The sequence below is a fragment of the Parus major genome, chromosome 11 (assembly GCF_001522545.3).
Source record: "Parus major isolate Abel chromosome 11, Parus_major1.1, whole genome shotgun sequence".
In the NCBI taxonomy this organism is placed as follows: Eukaryota; Metazoa; Chordata; class Aves; order Passeriformes; family Paridae; genus Parus; species Parus major.
Window position 1 is genome coordinate 3660470 of NC_031780.1, and position 23792 is coordinate 3684261.

The 23792-nt window shown below is 40.7% G+C and overlaps 1 protein-coding gene across 3 annotated transcripts in view; it reads right to left on the bottom strand.

The window, feature by feature from the left end:
* The window catches only part of CDH13 (cadherin 13), a 426254-nt gene that overhangs the window by 27003 nt on the left and 375459 nt on the right, over positions 1–23792 (bottom strand). For 2 of the 3 annotated variants that reach the window (XM_015640174.3, XM_015640173.2), the window contains exons 10-11: positions 22639–22892; positions 2306–2448 (exon numbers count right to left, since the gene is read on the bottom strand). In XM_015640174.3, coding sequence (XP_015495660.1) covers positions 2306–2448; positions 22639–22892 — 397 coding nt within the window. Of the gene's footprint in view, positions 1–2305; positions 2449–22102; positions 22223–22638; positions 22893–23792 lie in introns of those variants that run through there. The other variant, XM_033517167.1, reaches the window with a different exon arrangement.

Consider the following 23792-nt stretch of genomic DNA (forward strand, 5'->3'; position numbering starts at 1 on the left):
CTGCCTGTGCCAGCACATCTCAGGTTTGACCCAGAGATAAGCTGAGAGGCCAAAGGAAATAAAAACCTGCACTGAACACGTTTGAGAAAAGAATTTCTGCTAAAGAATTTCTTTTTTTCCTCCTTTCTCTTTTCACCACAAGTCTGTTAGCCCAAGCAAATGACTTGCTCTATTGGAAATGCCTCTAAATTTTCACTTTATTATCCTATTTCATTTGGCAATTCTTAATCCTGCCTTTGGCTGCCCTTTCACTGAGAAGTCCCAGGCATATTCACTGGTGCTAGACAGGCTCCACTTATTAACCTGAAGAGATCTTCAATCTGTGGACAATGCTGCTCTAAAGAGATGCAGATAGTTATGCTCAATCTGATTTTTTCTCCTTTTTAAGTTGACACAACCTTCTTTTAGAGTCCTGAAATAATTCTGTATTCATTTCATATCATTCTCCCACAATTTGGCTTCTCATCTAATGCAATATTTCAAGATGGACATTAGCTCTGATGGTTGGAGAGATAAAGTGGGTCTCCCAGCTGTGCTAGTTCACACTCTCAGTGGCCTGGAAACCAGTTTGGGAACAAATCCCAGGATCAGTCAGTCCCTGCTGTCCCTGCAGGGGACAAGGCTCACCCCCAACCTGTTGAGATCAGCTCTAAAACTTGCTTGGCTGCTTTAGCCACAGAGCCATTCATCCAGGCCAGCAGAAAACTTTCCCACTCCCCAGCCCATCTCTAAGTTTAATGTGCTCCCCAAGCTGCCTGGTAATTAATGCAGAGCCACAAGGTTAATATCAGCTAATTAATTCTGCTGTTTGCTCCCAGTGCCACGTGTGGCAGGGCTGCATGCTGCAGGAGTGCAGTGCTCTGAAATGATCATTATTAACACCTTAGCATGACAGTCCGAGTGTGCTTTGTAATCATTGCCTGCACAGGAGTCAATAACGCTGGAGGAGATGAACTCTGCTCTGACAGAGCTGCACAATCTCAAATAAACACAATTACAGGGGCTGGAACAAGGTGCTGCCTCAGAACCCCAAGTGAACAGGATTCCTCTCCTCTCTTGCCCCGATGTTCAGCACAGCTTCCCCTTCTCTCGTGTTTCCAGAATGGAAAAGAAAAACCTGAGCGTTAAAAGCAGCGAAGTTTTGGGTTTAAAATAAATGAGCAAGGCCTAAGTTGCAGCATAAAGGTGTCCCCCAAAATCCACATTACTCAGGCTGCTTCCCACAGTCAAAAACACTCATCTCCTTCCTCCATCTATTCTCTTTGACAATATCTGACTTCACCTTTAAAACACAGCTTTGTCCTTTGGGTAACCCCTCAGTAATATCCCAAATTTTGACTTTCATTGTGAGATGACATTTCCCAGTGCACCTGATTTTGAGATGCATTAAAACAAAATAAAAAAACTCAATAGAAAGCAAAAAATAGAAATATCTTTAGTGCTACATTTCCCCCCAGAAATTTCCTAAGGAAAATATGTATATCAATGTATAAGTAAATCATCACCTCAGCAGAATTTTTTTTCTTTTATACTTAAGGCAATATTTTCTTTCTCCTGTCAGACCCTGCAAATGTTCCCTGAGTCATGTGCTTACAAAAATGTAGAATTGCTCTCTTAAAACCAGCATTTTACAATTCATCACCAGAGCTAAACCAGCTGCAGCTGTGAAAAAGTGTTAGCATATTAGCTGTTATATTACAGGCAAATCTTTTATTTATTTTGTGCCTTTAGCTCAGGAGATTTGGAACATTCAGGATTTTCTCTTTCTTCCTCTGCTCCAAAGTCACTTGCTGGATTTTTCCTGGATAGCTTAATTTGGATTCTATTTGACAGGAGGAACTTTAGTACACACAATATGCAAAAATGGTTGCATTTTAACAAGGAGTTTAGTTATGTTTTTATTGTCACTCTCATTTGTTGAATAGATTATAATCCAGCATATCAAGGATGAGTTGTTATTGGTGTTTTAGTACCTCAGGCATGCTGACTGCTCAAATATTGTGAAGAAATTAACTCTGATTAGGATGATTTATTACATTTTCAAGACTGTTTCTAAACTAATTGCACCTAGCATTAAGACAACAGTGCAGGAATAAACAAGTGAGGTATAAACCTATATTAAAACTATAACAAATTTGAAGCTGCAAATTAATTCCTCTTTCTTCTGTTTTCCAGAATGGTCTCTAACACATTTAGGTGTCCAGGCAGAGAAGTGCTGCAGCTCATGGTTATTTTTACACGTGCAGCTTTCAGGACAGAGCATTTCAAGCAGGAAATCAGGATTTTATCCCTGCTGGGTACTCACCACTGTCGATGGCCAGGAACAGAGCAGTGTAGACGTTGTTCTGCACGAAGGGAGATTCCCTGTCCAGCACTGCCGTGGTGCCAACCGTGCCATTGGTGGGGTTGATTTCCAGCCACCCTGCTGGGTCCTTGTACACTGAGTACCTGAACAGAAGTGCAGAAGTTGTTATCAAATTATTGATCTGAATATGAAACAATTGTATTGCTGCAAAGGAATTTGTCTGTGCACTCAGTGGCTTTCGTGAGTGGATCTCTTAATATTTCAAAAACAACAATTTAAGCTTGTGCCTTCCCTTAGAGACAGTTCAGTGTTGTCAGGCTTAGCTGGCAGAGGCAGATATAGAGAGAGGTTTCAGTCAATTCCTTTGGATATATATATATATGTCCCAAAGTTTAGCAGAGAAATCAATATTTAGGATATTATATAGGACCTGTTTCTGCTGTGTAATACAGCCAGAACGCTTCCAACAGGCCTCTGCACCCACACTGACCTCATGAATCCTATCACAGCCCTTCTTTTTCCAGACCCAAAATTCCAGTTGGACTGGAAGTTGTATTTTCAATTTACATTGGAGTGGTTTTAATTGTTTTTTTCTTACCATTACTTATTTTGGGTGAGCTGGACAGGTACTAAATTGGGGGGGATAGTAGCAAAAAGAGAGGCAATGAATTGCCCAGGTCTGTGGGGAGGTGGTCACACCCAGCCCTGCTTGCACACATTTGTTCTGCACTCTGGGGTCTGGAGCTTCCTCCTTCTTCTGATTAAATTCAACCACATCCACGTTGTCTCAATCAGAGTTTGGAAATGCTGTCTCCAAGATCCCCCAACATGAAATTCCCTGGTGTGATTTTTTCCCTTCAATCAGCACAAATATTCAGCCCCCAAAACTGGAAATGTTTAGAGAGATTGTGGAGTTTACACACTGGGAACTTCCCTGCCTGACTGAAGCAATAAATGTAAGAATGTTCATGATTAGGGCCTAATTCTATACTCAGTTAAATACATTAAGTAATAGAACAACCCAGAGCTGAATTAACTGACACCAATTCCCTCTCCAATTAAATGTGTTAATATTTTAAACCAAAACTCCAATCATATAATCAATACCTGGGATAATAACGTGTTTATCTTTTTTTTTGTAGTGAATTGTTATAGGTAATAAACCACCATACAACCTTTTATAGACATTTTAAATTACCAGTAATTGACATGGAACCTGTAATTATTTAATGAGTCTGTGTTAAGGCACTGCCTCTCAGTGGCATTCACCTGAAAGTGAATTCACCTGAAAATCCTGTGTGATAATGTTGCAAAAACAAAAAAAAGTATCAGTGCAAGTATGAGGGAATAAACAAAAAGAACACATTTTTTTGGGAAGTAAAAAAAAAAAAAGGTAGAATGAAATAAAATGGCAGCTTCTAACAAAGTGCTGACAGACAGCCCTGCCCAGGCTGCTGCTTTTTACCACAACTTTGCTTCAGGCTTGAAAAATGAAACTTCCTGGGGGCTGCTGAGCCTGACTGTGGTGCACAGGAACATTCTGATGCTCAGGCAGCCAGAGGGAGCATCCAAACTTCAGCATGTACAGCCAGGAAAAATTACACATCTTTCTGAGCTCTTATGATGTTAAAATAAGTTAAAGAGCAGATTTGGAAAGCAGAAGATTTTGGAATTTATGCAGAAGAAGAGATAAATAGGGAAAATTGTTGGCTTATTTATGCTGGCAGAAAAGTAACTCAAGAGTTTCACCACTGGCTTCCCCAGGAGCAGAAATTATCCCTTAGGGAATATGTGGAAAGGAATCAAAGGAAAGTGTTAGTGTGCAGTGAGATGTTCCATCAAGCCAACACGTCCCTCCTCTTAATAGCCATTTAAACATTAATCAATACCTCAGCTTTATCTCCTGCAAAAATGAGTGCCTGCAATGGCAACAATACAGATCATTATTTCATTTCATTTCTTTGTTTCTTCTTTTATTGTTGTTTTTATAACTTTGCAACAAAGGTATGCACAAAAATATGAAACAAGGGCAGCCTAAACAATTCCCAGTCTATTGTAAAACTGCAAATTCTCAATTAACCCCGAAACCATTTCAGAAGATTCAACACTTCTGAAGTAATGAGAATGTAAAATGGATTGTATTATCTTCCCTGATTGCTCTACAAAGCACTGTTGGCTGTGCAAATAAAAACCTGGATTGTATAACCTGTGATTTGGCACAGGATATTGTAAAAGTAGTACTTTGTCTTTCCCACCACATTTTTTACTTATTGTGAGAGCATATTGCAGTACAGTTAAGATGATTGTTCTTTGTTCCATTTTTTTGAGGGCTCTGCTAGCAAAGGTTTAGAATAGAGCCATCATAAAAACTGTGATAAAAACAGAAGTTTTGAATGCAAAGATTCACTTCCCACTTTTGACTTCGGTGGGATCTGTCGATAGCACAGCAGCTTTTAAAATCAGACCATTTTTTAGGTGGTTAAACATGAGTTTTTCTACATGTACCTCCTGTATCTTCAGTCCTGAGCACTGTGATATATCAGATGTACACAGAGCTGTGCTCTCTGCTGTGCCAATTACTCTTTAGTTTGGTTTTATTCTGCTTTGCAGCAGTGCAATTTAGTGCTGCTCGTGGAGTTTATTTCATTGTGGATTTTTTTTTTTATTTTTTTACATTGTAAACTGTGTCAAGAGCTCACAGTTCCCAAGGGCCTGTGTGACAAGAAGGAAGGGAAAGTGGGTGTAACATATTCTGACTGTGACCTCCATGCACTGGGTTCGTGTCCTGGTGCTGTCTGAGCCAGGTATTGCAAAGAGAGCAGCAAAAACAACTCCCTTAGACTGGAAATTGTCTGCTCCAGTGTTTGAGTGCACACCTTAAACACAGACCTCCAAGGAGACACAGAGAGGTTATGGATGCAGAACAGAAATCAGAATTTGCACTTGGTGCACAACTGAAATAGACTAGCAGATATATGGAAATAATTTAAAATTTATAAACAACATCACATCAAGGCTGGTTGAAAAATCATGAGCCACTACCCCTGGGAAAAGGTTCACAGGTATTTGGGAGAGACTGGTGCAGCAATTACAGCACAAATATCCACACCCAGGGAAGCAGTGGCTCTTCTCAGAGAAAGATAAAAAAACCTTCCCAAAATATACGTGCAACATTAAAAATCTGGATCAAAACTGCATTGTGCTCAATACAGGGATGACATAATGCAGAGTTTGAGAGATCAACCTGCTTCCCACAGAGCTCCCTCTTCTCCACTGTGCTCTCATTACCTTTTGCCTGCACTAATTATGGCAGCATATGGCACCAGGAAGAGCAGAAAGGGAACCTTATTGCAGCACAGCAATTCTCCAGCTGAACACTCTCCACACTCATTACTGAGGACACACAGAAATTTTTCTGCTTTTTGGCCATGAGATAACAAAGGTATTCCTGCTCACAGGCTGGGTTGTAAGCTTTGGGAAGGGAAAAACCCAGATATATATATATAAATATATATTTATATATCTGTACATCCCCAGCCTTGCATAGCTGGGTCTCTAATTCCTATCCCATGTGAAATGAAAACGATAACAGCAATTGTCTAATGCATATTATAGTAATGTCCTGTCACAGTACTGACATTTGATTCTGTAAAGATCATTTGGATGCGGCTTCCAAGATTGAGTTGTGTTGTTTTGCTTTGTGGGGTTTTTTTTATAATTTTAAAATGTTTGTGGCACTAAAGTCATTAGAGGAATATTGGATCAGGGCTTTATTTTCCAAGGCCAGGTTGGATGTGGCCTGGAGCATCCTGGTCTAGTGGGTGACATCCAGCAGGGGGCTGGAATGACATCATCTTTAAGGGCTCATCCAACCCAAACCATTCCATTATTTTGTGATTCACTTTCTTTTTCCACAATGTGGATTGATTGAATGTATTAATTACGAGGTGCAGGTGAATACAGAAATTTGGATTCCATTTTTTTTTTACTCAGATATAAGGCCACTGCCTAAAATCTGCTGCTGCAGCCCCTAAACAGGGCATAACTCCTGGTTCTTGTGACAAAGCCTGTCCTAACAGCAGAGGGGAGGCATTATTTGCTCTGCCTGAATTAATTTCCACTGCAGGTAGGGACTGAAGATAACCAGATGATTTCATCTCAAAGGGAAAAAGAAGCATAAATGCTTCATCACACAGTGCTGTTGAGACAAAATGTAAGAATTTAGACATCTGAAGAACTACAGGCCAGGTTATGAGAGAAATGCTAAAGGGAGAAGTGGTGACCCCACTAAAGGGCTTTTCCAGATCTTCTCCTGTCAGGTGTAAATGTGTACATGCTGGTTCCTCATCCTCAAGGCTTTCAGAGCTCTCTGTATGTCTGACTTCAGGATCCCACAGAATCACAGAGTGGCTGGGGTTGGGAGGAACCCCTGGAGATCATCAATAACAGTTTTCAAAACCTTTTGTGAGTTTTAAACCTCACTGTGTCTAAACCTGAGCCTAAACACATTCCTTGTAACCATGCTCTATTAACACAGAGTTAACCCAAAGGATGCTGTTAAAAAGTCAGAAAGGAAAATAAAAACTCTCCTCTGCCTGTGCTTTCCAGTGCCCATCTTTGATTTACACACTCCAGCTACCAAGCTAAGCCTAAGGCAGGCTTCTTTACCATTAAATCACATGAAATGAACAGATTTGAATTTGGATTTAAATGCACTAAAAGTGTGACTCTATGCTACATGAGCAGTAGGCTGTGAAAAACCTCCTGCAGTGCTCTCCTGCAGAGATTCGGACATGCTCAAATTCTTTTGGCTGGATTCTTTAAAAAAATAAGAAATTTAAAATTTAAAAAAAGCAAATTTAACTGAAATCAATACTATTAGCAATGAGAATAAACATATCATTAACAAAATCTAAAACCTGAAATAAATCACATTTTCTGGAAACACTGTTAAGGAAGGTGTTAGGTCAGATGCAATTTTAAACTCACTGAAGATTTAGGATTTATGCAAGAGCCATTTTTCAGCTTTATGGAACAGATTTATGGCCTTACAGTATTTCCACAGACTGGAAATGTCAACTTAGAGTACAATTAAAAAAAAACCAAACAACTAAAACCTCCCATCAGTGTTGTGCCACGAGTGGCTGTGCATTTTTGGTCACTGGAAACCCAAGTTTCACTGAAAACCCAGACACACCCCAGGCTGAATCCATCAGCTCTGCTGGTGGGGCACCTGCAGCAGCTTTTCCCTGGGTGATCCCAGAGCATCCCTCAAATTGCAGGGAGTTTATACCCAGATTGAACCTTGCAGATGATTTATGCAGTGCCAGCCTGTTCCTGATCTCAGATTTTAGCCCTGGCAGGGGTTCCTGGGCCCTGGGGGTGACCTCAGTGCAGGCAGGGTTTGCTGCAGAGCACTCACAGAAACGTGCACCCCATCTCCCCGTGAGCAAAAAGGGTCCTCAGCTTTGTTTTGCTTGTCACATCAGGGATTTAACAGGCTGGTTCTCATCACAATCCTCCATCTCCAATGATACCATCAAAAAAGAATGAAAAATTAGATGAAATTCAGTTTTCAGTCTCCCACCACTGAGAAATGGGAAACTGGTTGATTAATTAGTTCTTTGTGTGGAGAAGTAAACCCCTTGGTAAACATGAAGAACGTAACAGGAGAGTCATTGCAACTCAAATAATATAATAAATCCAAACTCAAAACTTCCAGCAATTAATCCAATCAAAATAATAAAACTGTATTAATGAGGTGGTTAAAGAAAATATTCTGGAAACAAAAATGGTTTTTATTATTATTGTACAGTCTTTCAAACATTTCTCTATGCTGAAACCTAATTTTCTCTTTTTCTTTCCTTCAGGGCAAAAAAAAACCCTAGAAGCTGAGGTGTAAAAACAAAATAAAAACCCCACAAACTCATTTATGTATGTTTTAATCAGAAGTGATTAGGGCTATGGTTAAATGAAGCCAGAGGCCATAACTATCAGAATTATTCCTAAAGCTAGGGAATAATACACCATATCTGGGACTAACACACTGGTATAATCAGGTTGCTACTGTTAGAATAATTGTCAACACATGCAAATCAGTAAAAGTTTTCTCATTGTAGCAATTGTGCCTCAAAAGCTAATCAGCGTCAGATGAGCTTCAGGGTCTTTTACAAACTACCCAGAGAAGGGTTTTGGCAGCAAAACTCTATCAAAGTTTCTGCACATGCCTGTTCTTTGTGCCTGTGCTTCCAGCAAAGGCAGCTGCTCCCGCTGCAAATCCAATTGCTGCTCTCACAGTCCAAGAACTGCCCTGCTAGCTCTTGAAAAACTGGGAAATTTTTATAAGAGCCCAGCAGATCCACCACAGAAATGCCAGTATTGAACACAGCCCGGACACTTTACAGCTTCTCCAGATTTTTTCCTAAGGGATGGGCAGAATCGAGGTAGGAAGTGGCTCAGGCTGTGAAGTTTTTCTCTGCCTGGATTGATAGAGCTCCTGCTGGCCTGTGGCTGCTCCCAGCCAAGGGATGGCTCTGGCAGCTGCCAGCAAGCCTCAGCTGGGCCCTGCTGATCCCAAAGTCCCACAGGACACAGCCTGGCCTGGGAACACCTCCCAAAAGGGCAGGGCAGGGGAGATTTACATCCTGAGCCTGAGTATCCAAACTGATCCCAGCCCTGGTCACTATTGACTCTGGGACCTGTCTCTTCAGGAAGGGAATCTGTTTCTGCAAGTGAATTTCTGAGAGGGAAGGATAACAAAAGTTATCCTTCCCTCTCAGAAATAACCATTTCAGCCCAGTTTGTGCCTGTGCTGGTGCAAAGCCTTCACAGCAGCGATGCCTCAGAGCAGAGTGAGAGCAGCAGACACCCCTGGGCACCTTCAGCTGCCTCTTTTGTTGCCCTTCTAATCCATACTTTTCAAAGAATTCCAGTCCAATATAAATCTGGAGGACACTGCATATCCCAGTGATGAGGAATAACACCCTGCCACTGTGAAAATAATGAATAATAAAGACTAGAACAATCACAGGCCTTTCTCCCAGGACCAGGAAATATCAAGGGGGACATTTTGGGAATTAACTCCCAGAAATTTAGCAGAATTCCTTCCTTTGGTGCTAAAAATTAACAAAATGTCCTGTTAATGACAGATCTTTGAGAAGGAAAAACTGTTTACAAATGCCCCAAACAGAAGGGAGACAAAGTGTCTCAGTCTGAACATACACACATGGGATCCTGGCTACTCCCAGAAAAAGACTTTTCTCCATCCTATCCCTTACTACATGCAGTAGTTTTTACTCCTACAGTGCTAGAGGAAATCCTAGAATGGTTTGGGTTGAAAGGAAGGATGAACCAGTATGAATATTTTCATTTGCATTTTCTTAGCCTAGTAACAAACCACCCCCCCTCCAAAAAAATAAAAAGGGGGTAGCCTAAGACAGGACGAAATCTAACACACAATAAATTGGCTAAGCAAGAAATGGCAATTCAGAAAGAAAATCTGTGAAGGAGCTGATAGTGCCAGAAAAGCAGTGGCAGTATTTTCCTGTGCTGACAGAGCTGGGCATTCCCGAGCTGGCTGAACTTGCACAGGCCTCATTTCTGAGACTCAGCTATTCCCAAGGCCTAACAGGGAGATGATGGGAGAGAAATAATGTTCTGCTGACTTAGGAAAGCCTCTGAGATTGTTGGCACACTGCAGGCAGGAAAGCAGCCCAGCCCTGCTCCTTCCCTGTGCTGTGAACACACAGCACTGGCCCAGCTCTGGTTAAACATGATGGGACAGCCAGGATCCTGCTGCTGCTGCAGGGCTCCCCCAGACACCCATTCTGCTGAGATATTGCCTGCTAATCCCATCATTAAAAGTGTGTTTTCATGTATCTGACAGGCATAATCTTGAGTGGCAAAGATCCATGCTGGAATCCAGACTTCACTGAAGGAAAAGGAAAACGCTGATCCTGGGAGTTGAGCTGAACCTGATCCAGGCAAAACCTGGCTTAAGTCTTGGGTTTTTTCTCACATTAGGGCACTGCCTGAGCCATTATTGTGGTCTTTGCTTTGTGTGGAGCTGAGCCCCAGAAGGATATTTTGTGTTTGCAGTTCACAACAGCAGCTGAATTAAGAGCTGACATCTCAGAGAGGGGATTTGCTCAGTGGGCAGAGCTGTGTGACCCCTCAGGGGGCTGCTCCTGCTGTCACAGCCTCTGGCTGCCACCAGCACCTGGAGACACAGCCCAGGCACACAGGGACAGGTTCCCATCAGCTCTGTGCTCCTGCAGGCTGGGAGGTTCCAGGGACACGTCTGTAGCCAGCCACGATGCCGTGGATGCCAGCTCTGAGCCAACAAAATGCCACTGCTTCTCCCTCTGTGCCCACTGCATCCCTGAAGGAGGGAGCTGGACAGAGCCCTGTGCTGGACATTCAGGTTCCTGCTGCCACAAAGAGTCATGGAATTATTAAGATTGGAAAAGATATTTAAGATCATCGAGCCCAGCCATTAAGCCAGCACTGCCAAGGCCACCAGTAACTCCTGTCCCCAAGTGCCACATCCACAGGGCTTTGGGCAGGGATGGGGACTCCAGCCTGTCCTAACTCCAGCTGGGACACTGGCACTGAAAGGCTTCTCCTGGTTCTTCCTGTGGCCTTGTGAGATGTTTCCTTCAGGGAGAAAGTGGAGTCCCAGAGCCAGGCAAAGCACTCCAGGGTGAAACAGAATCAAAGCAGAATGATTTTGTCACAGTTTGATGGCAATCGAGGAGTTAATTAGGGCTGTTAGTTAGGAGTCCTTGCTGCCTAGTTAAACTCCAAGCATTATTATGAAAGCTGAACTCTCTACAGGACAGTGAAAGAGCAGGAGATAATATATTAAAATAAAATATGGCACTTTGTGATTAGTAATGCAAAAACTGATGTTTTTTCCTTTCAGTTCCTTTGTTTATCTTTGTTTAGAAAGAACTGAATTCATAGTAGGAAAATAGACTCTCCTGGTGATGGGTAGAGTTATGTAGCCCAGAGGAATTAAGACCCACCAAGAAAATACCCTTTCCAAACTTGTAGCATCAATAACAAGAAAAGGAAAGGGTAGGTGAGAAATTCAGTAACATGTTTAATTATGTGAGTGCATAATATCTAAGGAAAAATTACATTACCACCTGATAATGTGAAGAAAAAGCACATTTATTCCTGGCTAATAATAACTTTCAAATTAAGACTTTGGTTTTTTTTTTTTTCCAGCTGAACAAATACACTATGTACTTCATGGGTGTAGTTCTTACAGAAGAAAATTAATTCTCTTTCATTCTTTTGGTAATAATGGACAATCTCCTATTTGAGTTTTATTTGACCGATTACATTGAACTATACAAAAAATACGTGACCTCTTCCTGTCCTGAGTGTTGGAGCAATGCATGATATCATGTCACATCTTCTCCTTTATTTTCAGACAGTTTCTTTTGTTTGCCTAACTGGCTGTATTTAATGACCATGAAAAATGAGCAGGTCAGTGTGATTCACCTCCTCAAACCTGAGTGAACCAGATTCTCAGGCTGTCTCTGACCCACCTGGCCCTTATCACGTTTCCAGGTTGTGCATAACCATGTCTTTGGTGTTTTATTTCTAAAGTCATCAAGTGCAGGCTGTTCCATTTGTTAGAGGTTGCTGTGCTGGTTTCCCCCCCTCTCCACCTTTCTGCCTGTAGGAATCTCTAACATCCAACCTTCAAGGGATGTTAGAAAACAAAACACTGCTTGAACACTTGTTGAACAAAGCCATTAAAACTCAGATTCCACACTCTGTTCATTGTAACATCCCTTGTCTGAGTGGTGTTACTGCAAAACAAAACTGTCCTTGCACAAGTAAATATTAATAGAGGATGCTCAAAATTAAATCCTGACAGATATTCTGAAAAAAAGAAAGTCACAAGGTGTCTTGCAATATATAATATACAATATATAATATACAATATATAACATACAATGTATTAAGCCCTCCTGTGTATTCCAATGAAATAAAAAAGTATATTCTATAGAGAAAAATCATCCTTTAAATACTAGAAGGTGAGTTCATGCTGAAGAAGTCAGAAATTTCCCTCTGCAGGTTAAAAAGCTGCTTTCTTGCCAGGTTACACATCCTGTGAGCATCTGAGGGCTTGCTCTGATGTGCTGCCTACAACAAATCTACGATGCACAGCACAATTTTTATATCATGCTCATCACCATAATAACCAAGCCCCCTTCAGACATGCACTAAACAACATGACAAATGTGTGTCATTTAAGAAATCTGCTGGCCAGTGATGGAAAATGTGAAGAGGTTAGAGGGGAAAGCTCTAAAGAAGTATTCATTTATGACACAAAAAGAGCTTTCATTAGATGTTGTGGGCTTAGGCACTGAAAAAAGAGGAAATGGAAGATTCAGAGTTGCTTTTTTAACCTTAATTTACCTCCCTGACAATGCTGATAAACTTTTTATCCAGGCCTTGCCTGACTGCAGGGTGGTACCAATGAGATAAATACTTTACCAAAAGTATTCCACTGTTTGGCCATGTATAGTTTTATTTTCTGCTTGACATCCTTTGCATTCAGTGCACACAAATATAGTGCTCTGTGAATTTAATGTATTTTATCTCCCAAGATTCTATTATGCCCTAGTTACTTCATGCTGTTTAACCCTGGGTTGGAAGCCCAGGAATTAGACTTCTCACACCCTTGTCTTTTGGGATCTGAATGTTTTGCCAGCCACTTTCCATGTAGGTCCAGAGCATCACTGTGAGGTGAATTTTAATTTGACAGACAAAAAACTGGAAGCCTCAAAACCTGTAAAACTGAAATAATCTGGTTTTTTACCCCCCTGAAATGACAGAAGCTGTAATAAAAAGACTCACCTGGCTGCACAAAGAAGGACATGTTCAAAACCACAGTTATACAAAGATTAAAGACATTAGGGGCTTTTCCTTCTTTTTCTTTTTCCTGGCACTTCAAAACCTAAACTCTGCAGCAGTTTCCATGAATCAACTGACTTAACAGCCTTGACATGGACATGTGCAGAAAGCTGAGACAGTGCTGTTTTCTTTCTGTGCTGAAATGTTTTTTAAACACTGATTAATAACTTAGAAGATTCCAGGGCCAGAATCTGCACACCTTGTTTCCTCCTAATAGAAAAACTCCTAATTTTACTCCTGAAGCATTATCAGGTGAAGGCTGGGGCTGCATTTGTGCAAAATGCTACCAAGGAATCTCCAGAGAGGCTGGGCCTCAGGCTGTGAAAATTCTTGTGGAAATTTCCCATGTGAGAGAGGAAACAGTACTCTGCCAGACCCATTAAAACAGGTAATTGTGTAAAAATTCTTCAGGGTTTGGAGTATTCAGTGAAATCTGGATGAGAAGGGTTGGTATCTCCAAGGTGATGTGGTGCTAAGCACGAGCCAGAGGAGCTGCCCAAGGGATCCCATGGATAATAATTATCTGGCTCTATGTAGAGCAGGCATGCGTGTCTCTGTAGGCATATTTACCTAGAGTATAATGGTCATAAAATTAGGAAGAAGTCAGTCCCTAGTAATTCACATCTGAACCAAGAATGAATCTGCAGGCTTGCTGCTGCTTAACAAAGTGCATAATTTCACTCTTACTCAGAAACTATTTTGCAGAAATTGGCATCCTTATTACAAAGTTAATAGAAAAATTCCAACTGAACTCTACAAGGCGTTTTTCCTATTAAAGTAACACTGCAGAGCTCCATTTAGCAAAAATGAGTGCTTAAACCTTCTGACAATTTCTTCAGTGAACACGAATTCCACTCCAAGGATAACTATCAGTGAGCCTGAGAGGAGATGGGGCTTTTGTACCTTGAAATGCACGGGCTGGGGCTGCCTTGCCACCGAGCAGTGGCTGCAAACACAGGACAGAAATTCTGCTTTTGGGAAAGCTCCTGCTCCCAGATGAAAACCTATTCCTGGCAGGAGTTTTGCCACTGAATTGGGAGTGCCCATGATTTATTCTGTCCTTAGTCTGGAGATGGTAAATTAATGAAATATGGCCAGAATGTGCCAGACACCACCTGCTCAGTGCCACATAGGATCTGTACCTGCTTTAAGGACACAAGTGCTGAATTGCTTAATTAGACACTTTCCCTTCATGGCAGGATTCAGGCTGAGGGCAGCACCAATCTCCTTGGAAAACTTTGGCTTCAGGGCTTGCTTTTGCAGCTTTTGCCATCATGTAAAACAGCACTGGTCCCTGGAGCTCCAATCACACACATAACCAGCCCAAATAACTTTCTATCAAAGCACCACTGAAAGCTCTAACTACACACAGACGTTCACACACGATCAAACCCAGCTGAGTGAGACTCCAAAATTCAACAGCTTTAAAATATTAAGAGAAATTCATACCACCCCCTTCCCCATCAACACAGCTCCTCACACTGTGTCCTCAAACTTGATAGCTAACTTATTATAATCAAGATACTCTTTACTCCTTCCCGAGACAAAATCCTGCCTTTTCTGAGACTCGAAGAGAACAGTAATGACAAAGTGAGTTATTGTCTAGATCTGCCTTCCACTGCAAGCATAACTTGTGACTGATAGATCCTATTGTTATATTTCTCAAGAAGATCTGCAATATTGTTTAGTCAGTGACATGAAAAATGTGCCCTATAATTTCACAGTTCACCGCCATTCATTCTGAGTGCTGACACGGTTGAAATCATAATGTGGCATAATATTGTTATGCAGGATAAAGACAGAGGGTCTAATTAAACTCCCCTTAAATGCTACATTCATCCTTATTAATCAAGAATTCGGGATTCTAAAGGTAATATCAAGGCAAGTTGAAATAGGTGACTGTGGCTTATTTGATTTCATGGAAACACAGATTTTCAATGCTATCATCCACAGCTTTAATATCAACATATTAAGTATGATTTATGCCAACAGAGTAGAGCAGTGGAAAATTTTAAGAACAGGATCTTCTGACAAGTGTTGTCAGGAGTGAGGAAGTCTAGCTTCAGGTACCTGGGTTCTGGGCGAAACTATGAATCATGGATTGAGAATTCCTGAGCCCCCTGCTTTAGGTATCCTTTAATAATTTAATTCAGACACTTCTGCTATTTCAGAAGCCAATCAAGGAGAGAGGGGATGCTTTTTTTTTTCCCCTTAGGAAAGGGACACTTTTACAGAACAACCTCACTCAGTCTGGGTGAAAATTCCCTCCTTCTCTGCCTCCTTTTCTACCAGGAGAGGACAAGGAAATAATGCTATACCAACCAGTTTATGTACATTAACCTTTCCTCAAACCTTGGCAAGTGCTAGGAAGAATCGAGAATCCAGCCAAGATAGCAAGGCAAAAACTGGTATAACAAAGCTTAGCCCCAACTGGTAGACTGGGATTGGCCTCAAGCACTGAAAATTAAGATTTGCAAATGCAGAAAGAAGTAAAGAAGAGGTCAAACATCTGTCCCAACACAGAGGCAGAGAATATCAGTAAAAAGAGGGCAAAAAAACCATCAGGAAGACCTAGAGGTGTCCCTCAGGACGAGAGACACTGAAAGCAGCTGGGGAATCAGTGATCCAGGGATGCTCCCAGTGCGAGCAGGGAGGTGCTGACAGGTTGGTGGCAAATTAAAGCAGCCAGGAAAAGCCTGTGAGGAACAAAGGGGCTGCGTGACAGAGCTTGGGAGACAGACTATCAACATCTGCTCACAGCTCCCAGGGAAAGCACATCCTGTTACTCTGCAGCTCTGCTGTGGGAGCTGACAGAGATGGAACTGGCTCTCCTGAATGGTCAGCATCAGGTGCTGCCCACAGCTTTTACAGGCCCTGCACCCCAGCTTTGGCAGAGGTTTCAATTCTCTCAGCAGTGGGATTTAATTCCAGTCATTTGTTCTCTTCTGTCCCATCTCTGTAGCTCCCACCTGAGAATTTTTATTTATTTTCCTTTTTTTTTTTCTGTTTTAACCAGCTGCTTCCTCCACCAGCCTTGGTGATCAACCCAGATGGTTCTGGCCAGCTACAAACAACATTCTGCACAGGGAAAATGGGGCTGACTTGGCTCTTGAGGCATTTTCACCCTTCCAGAGTTACACCAGTGTGGTTCTAGGTATGACAGGAGGCACACCACCACTCCAGAACCAACTTTGTTTTTCCCTTACTGCTGTAGGCCTGAAGAGTTTTCTGTATGGGGAAAGAAGGGTCATTTACTTTGCTCAGTAAATGAAAAGTAGAAGTCAGTTTGGGCAAGCTGACCAAAACAAACAAAAAAAAAAAAGACAATGCAAGCTTTTTTAGTATTTTTTTTCCTTCAGATATTCGTTCTATGATAGTAAAATATAAACATCATAATAATAACCCACTGGGTAATAATTATCAGATGATATTAACACCTTCAAGGAGCAGTGTCAGGAAAGACTGCTGTGTATTTACTGGTGGTGTTTGTGCAGCACGAGGGAAATGCCCAAGTTTGTTCTTTCAGAGTTGGTTAAATCTTTTCTGCTAGATACCCCAATACCCACAGCTCTCCAGAGCTGGTACTTCTGTGTTTCAGAGTTTACAAAGACAGAAGTGAAAAAACTTTTCTTTGCTTCGAGCAGATTCCGTCTCTCCCTGCCTTTCCATCTAACTCAAAAAAAGAGAAAGGAAGAGAAAAACAATGTACACTGCTCAATACACAGCAACTTCAGATCCAGAGATGCACTACAAATTCCCAGTGGCTGGGTTCAGGCAGGCCATCAATAAAACTGCAGAGCCAACTTGAGATGCTCCTGGGTATAACTTACAGTGAAAAACTCTGGTGCTGCATGCTGAGAGCATGGCTCAGCCATTCATTTGTAACAATGGAGCTATTCTTCTGTCTGCACAAGGAAAACAAATCTCCTGTTGTTAGGAATCAAAGACAAGTCCTTCAGACTCTAGGAGACATATTTAACCATGACTAAGTGTGTTGCTTCCTAAGCATTCACTCTTTAAGTCTTCCTATCCCTCTCTCATTATGTAGTACTTCTGGAAGTGATTGGAGTGTATCCCGAAAAAGCAAGTTTATTGACCTCCACCAGCAACAAAAGTGCTTTAAAAAGGCTTGATGTGCAACAAAGTATGCAAAATTGATCTCTTAAGTGGTTGTGAGCATCGTGATGTGAAGCTTCATCCTTGCTCACAGGGGGTTCAGGATCTCTCAAAAAATCCTGGCAAGAGACATGAAAAAGGCTTTTTGAATTGTCTTTGCAATTCATGGCTTATGCATTTGCTGTGTGGAAGGGTGGGGATTGGCAGCCAAGGAGAGGAACAGAAGTAAACTCACTTTTTCCAGAGAATTCTCCTTAGTTTTCTCAACCATTTGAGATTTGGGAGAAAAATCTCTGAGCTATGAATCCCATTTCAGTGTAGTTTCAGCACGATTTTAGAAAATTTTAAGCATTCATTTTATTGGCATTTTTTCTTTTTTTATGGAGAAAGGTGATGGCTGCCATTGATTAGAGGATGGAACATTTCCACTGATTTCCACCAGCTCCACAGACACCAACCCCAAAGCCAGGATGATCTAATCTAAAACAAAACACGTCCCAGCAGCAAAAATCCTGTTCCCAAAGACATTGACCAGTCCATCATCCAGAGGTGAAAAGACAAGCCATGCACAGAATCATCAGGGCTGCAAGAGATCCTCAAGATCCAGCAGTCAACCCAGATTCAGCTCCTAAATTACAACCCCAAGTGCCACATCCTCTTGACACTTCCAGATCTGTGTCCCCACCATCTCCCTGAGCAGATTATTCTAAAACCTGACCACTCTTGCACTGATTTTTTTTTCTCCAGTGTCTAATCTGAACCTCCTGTGGGAAACTGAAGGCCATTTCCTCTCGTCCTTTCCCTGGAGACTTGGCAGAAGAGGCTCACCACAACCTCCTTCAAGGCAAACAAACACAGTCACTTTTAATTCACTTGGGTTCAGCCTCCTCCTTCCCCTGCTCTCATGCTCCAGCATGAAACCTCATTAACACTTAATTTGCAGCACAGAAAAATGCAATTTATATCAAGAGAAACAGAGTCTATCCCCTTCCAGACACACCAGTAGCTGTTATTTGGAAATGCTGGCAATAATAAATGAGTTTGCTCCTGTTTCCAGACTAGCAGGGTTTGGAAAGAGCGTCCCTGTGCTTCCAGGAGCCACCTGTACTATGTGGGGCAGCTTGATATAAATATTATATACAATTATACACCTTATCTACATATAGAGTTTCAGATATCTCTGCAGCCTTTCATGTTCCTGTAAAACTCGGTGCAGTTTGGGTTCTGAGTTCTCCAGCTTCAAATGCTGCATTTTAATTCTACTTAATGAATTAGATATGCTTTAGAGCTGTAATAAACTTTTCTTATGAAGATATTTCTGAAGCACTGAGTCACATTGCTTACTGAGAATAAACACTGAAACAATATGTTTACATAAATAATTTAAAATCCAAGAGCACAGTAGGTAATAAAAATATATTGCCATGATAAGCCACGAAACCAGAAAACAACACTGCTCTAATTAAAAATTACAAATACATGGCAGTAAACAACTTATTTACACGTAGTTAAAAGTCTAACTATTGAATATTCTGGACTTGTTGAATCCCATAAAAGGGAAAAATACTGAAACCAATCTCTTCACACAGTCAAATATTGAGAACCATAACTGTGTTTAATTAAGATCTACTGTTAATAATGGATTTCAGAGTGAGGTTCTTCTTTTAATTTCCCAAGGTAGAAAATGTTATTAAATTTGGCCTTTAACTTCTCTTTGACATGTACACTTGAAACTTCTGATTAAAATTTCAGAGGTTGGGAAGAAGTACCCAAAATTAAACTCTCAAATCTGGCACAAAAATAACAATGGTCCCTGATTAAGAAATCAAATTTCAGAAACTTCATTACTGTTCTATTAATAAATTGTTGGGTTATAATTAAAATGGGGCCTGCTGGATTTCTTTCATTTTTTAATTCTAGAAAAGATGGAAACTGTAGAGAGATTTAAATGCTTAAAGAAAAAAAAATAGAAAAAAGAAAAAAAAGAAAAAAAAAAAGAAAGGTTAATGCATCTGAGAAATGTGACCCAGCTTGAACTGGTTCCTTTTCTTCCTGGGAGCAATGAGAGTGGAACAAACACTGTTTTACACCCCTTATTTCCAGGATGATGCTTCCACATCTACGTCAAGTTCTCTGGAATTTTAATGTCAATGGGATAGGGAAGAGCTGGCACCGTGCAAGTTCTGCCAGTGCAGACAAACGGCCACAGCCTGAGGTCTGTGATTTGGAGTCTTTTTTCTTTCACTGAAACACATTTTTCGCCAGCTTGTTTGAGCTTTGAAATGAAATTCTTCCTCAGCCTGCAAAAACACTTGAAGCTGAAGAATAAGAAGGAAAATTGCTTCAAAAGTACAGCTGTCTTCAGGAAATTTTACAAAGTAAGCTATGTTTTTCAGAGATAAGTAATTTGATTCTGATTCAGATCTGCATTGTTCAAAGAATAAATTCAATCTAGTTGCAGACAATGGCAAAAATGGTTTCTCTACTCTTTTTTGTTGGTCTTGAAATGCATTTATCATGTTATATCTAGCAGAGTAACTAAATTTCCTGATTACAAATAATCAGCAGCTCCTTCTACAAGTTCTATACAGAAAATTAACTAAAAATATCCCTGCAGTTAGATGTATTTCAATTGTAACAGGCTGAAAAAAAGAAGCCAAAGCCCACCAACATTACTAATTTTCTGCTGGTCTGCCCATTTTAAAGAGATTTATACTGTGTTGGGGGTGATGTGCACTGCTCACAAAGCACAAATCTGACATTTGTGGCTTCTTGCAGACAAAACACTGCTTGCTCATGGTCATTAATATTCAAATAATCCACAGATTCATTCAGTAGCCTGTGCTGTCCCTGCTTAGCCTTTATTTTATCATATAGCCATAGCAAGGAGTGATGGCACAGTTATAGACTGAGAATCACAAATTTTGTATCAGTGCTCTGTAAAAGTCCTGCACATTGTCCCTCACTCCAAACACACAACTGGAATTGGAGGTAAATATTTCAGCCAGACCCCAGCCAGTGAGAGCAATTTTGGCTTTTACAGGAGGAATTTGACCCTGTCCTTCAGTGCAGATGATGCTCTCATACCACAGCCTGCCTCTTTCACTGCTGGTACCCAGCTGTTTCAACACCTGTCAGCATTAAAACATCTTTTAAAATGCTGTTTTATGCTTCCCTGTGATTTTAGCAATGGGACTGACAGGTAGTCAAATTAGCCTTTTCCTTATGCATTCTACCATTTCCAGATTTCCATTACATTTGCATTATTTTCCTCTAACACAACCATTTTCATAGTTTCTTTATGTGATCATTCCTCATTCCAGTCTAGCTTAATTCTGCTTTCTTTTCTGCACATAAAAATAAAATAAAATAAAATAAAAATCTTACTTTTGGCTATAAGCCTTCCATGCCTGGCTATGCAGATATAGCAAAACTTCTGGGAAAATTCTCTTTGAGTTAATCAAGATTTGGGTGTTCCTTGGCAGGCAGTTGTGAGGTGTGGTGAACTGCAGTTTATGTTATTTGGCTGTTTACACACCACCCTTAAAGCTGATTGAAGAGTACTCAGTAACTCCCTGGGTGCCCTTTTCATTCTGGGTCAGTGTAATTTGGAGAAATTCAGCAAAATCGTAGGTGAAGGGAAAATTTCAGCTCCTGAAATGCTGGTTTTGATAACAAAACCCTCACATTTTCATGGCTTTTCTCTTTTAGCATCACAAAATCAGCTGTTAGTTAATGAATGTTAGTTTTGCCATCTCCCATTAAAATATGTAAATTAAGGAGAACATCAATAAATTTGTTTCTTAAACTCTGTCCAAAAGCCAAAGGAAATAAATATCTGTTACCTGCATAAGCCAGGTTCTGAGCAAAGCTGCTGAGGGTTACATTGCCCTGTCTGACAAGCAACAGAAATTCCATCCATAGGCACAGATTTTTGTGTTTGACATAAGAGCTCTTTGGAGCAAAAGCTAAACTTAAGAATATGAAATTATTCTATAAATAAATCCATTTAGAAAACAAGAGAAATTATATGCTAAGAATCATCCTCCAGATAAACTGTCATTTCCATGGTAGAAGAGAAACTGAACTATTAATGATATTAACTACATTATCTTTGAGGTGATGCAGAGAATTGAAACTTTTAATTATCTGCCTCTCATTTTCCTCTTTCCTTGGAGATGAGCACACTCACCTGCTTAAATTCACCTCCTCATCATTCAAATCCAAGTCCTTTGCAGTGACATTTCCACCAAGACTTGCTACTGACAGAGAACATCTTCAAGATCAGCAGCTTTCTTTATTGTGGAGCAGTACATGTGTCAAACCTTCTTTAAGGATTGCACAATCACTGCTAAATAACCCTGTGACAGCAGAGATCTCTGCCTATGCTCAGGATTGACAGAGCCATTGTTCAGCTGCAGCTTTGAAGTTGTTCTCACAAAGTATTTATCCCCTTTTATATACACTGAGACCTGGGGGGAATGATACTTACAAGGAGAAATGAAAAATTAAACACGGCTGTAGGTTTTAGTGGTAGTGCCTAACCTGTAATTCTCAAATGCTGAGAAAATCTGTCTGGAAAGCCAATTTAGTTTTAGAGAACAAAGTGGTTGGTTTTTCATTTTTCATGGAATCTAAAGGCAAAAGACCAAACCAGGTGGAACAAAATTTAAGATGATGATACCACGTAATGCCCAGGTTTGCTCCTTGAGACACGGCACAAGAGTGGGTTTATATTATAGCACAGAAAAAATAATTTATATTCATTTATCTGGACAAGGCCAAGTTGTAGCTTCCTTTAGCTTCAGTCTTTCACTAGGAAATATTTTCTCAGCTCTTGGAAATGGATGGATGGCCATTATTTTACTGAAAAACATTATAAATGATCATAAACTGATTTAAACACTATGCAAAACAGATGCATCATTTCTATAGACATTTTTAACTTTTATATATCTACCCTGGATCTCATGAAGGAAGAGGAATAAACAAGCAGATTAAAATTTTGGAACTATTCAAAACCAAGTCTATTGCTTGTGGCATTTGATTGTTTTACTGTAGGAACCTCACGGTGTGGAAAATTATTGCTTCCTGTCTAATACAGTGCTGTGTTTTCAACAAACTGAATCTAAAATTGCAGCAAAAAAAAATATAAATTGTAACTTCATACTGTGCAGAGCCAAAACAAGTTAAAACTTAATTCTGCAGTGGCAGGCAAATTCTTGGGCAGAAAAGACATTCCCACTTAGTGAGGGATGAAAATGAGAGGGCTCTGCTCTCACCTGATGGTCTGGTGCTGCAAGGTGTCGGGGTCGGTGGCGTTCACCGTGAGCACCACGCTGCCAATGGGGATGTTCTCCTGCTTGGTCACTGCCATGGGGTTTGGGTGGAAAACGGGGCCTTCGTTGACGTCCTCCACAGTGATCTGGACGGTGGCTGTGGAGCTGGGGCCGTAGGCGATGTCTGGGATCAGCGGGTCTTCGTTTTCCACTTTGATCAGCAGCGTGTGAAAGGCCGAGATCTCGTAGTCTAAAGGCTGCAGAAGGGAAGGGCAAAGCTCAAACACAATGACAACACTTTTTCCTTTAGCCCATGGCAAACTTGCAGACAGCAGAATTAGCCAGAAAGGGACAACAACATTCCCTGCACCCAGAACTTGGTGAGAGTTTAGGATTAGACACATTCAGTTCTAAAGGGCGTTGAAGATAATAAACTTCAAAACATGACAGACTTCAACACCCGTGGAGACATCCCTCTGCCCAAGAGCTTACATTTTTTGCCATTTACAGACACAATTCAATGCTCATATATACATGTTTATTTATATGTAGCATGTATTTAACAAACAAATGAATCACACTCAGTAGCTACTCATGACAATAACACAAGCTGCTTTCTCAACTCCTCTCTTAAAATCAAAGGCACTGCCATGGAAATATATGCATTTGTCTTAAGAATTGACAATGCCTCTTCTGAAGCAAAAAAGAGAGCATTCTGGTACAGGCAGCAAACAGGGCTATTTTCTTCTTTTTTTTAATTTTTTTTTATTTGTTAAGCTTGAGACATAGGACTGTCTTCATACAAAGACAGGCAATGAATTTTCCTATGAGACTTTAGAAACGTGGGACTAATCTCCTCTTTAGAAATGTGGATTCAGTCTGAATCCATGTCCCTTTCTTCCCTGCTACTTGCATATGTTCTCTAAGTGAGACCAAAATGGGGCTCCTGAACTCTAATTGTACCTCCAGCAACAAACAAATCTTTGTTGTCAAATCTCACTATTAATTGTGATGATTACTGCAAGTCTGGGTGTTATTTAAACACAATGGCAATACAGTTAGGAACAGACAGTCCTTGTGACTAAAGAATAAGGTTACTGTGACAGAAGAAGGGGTTATACACACAGTTTGGACAAGGGCTGGCAGCCAACTTTATA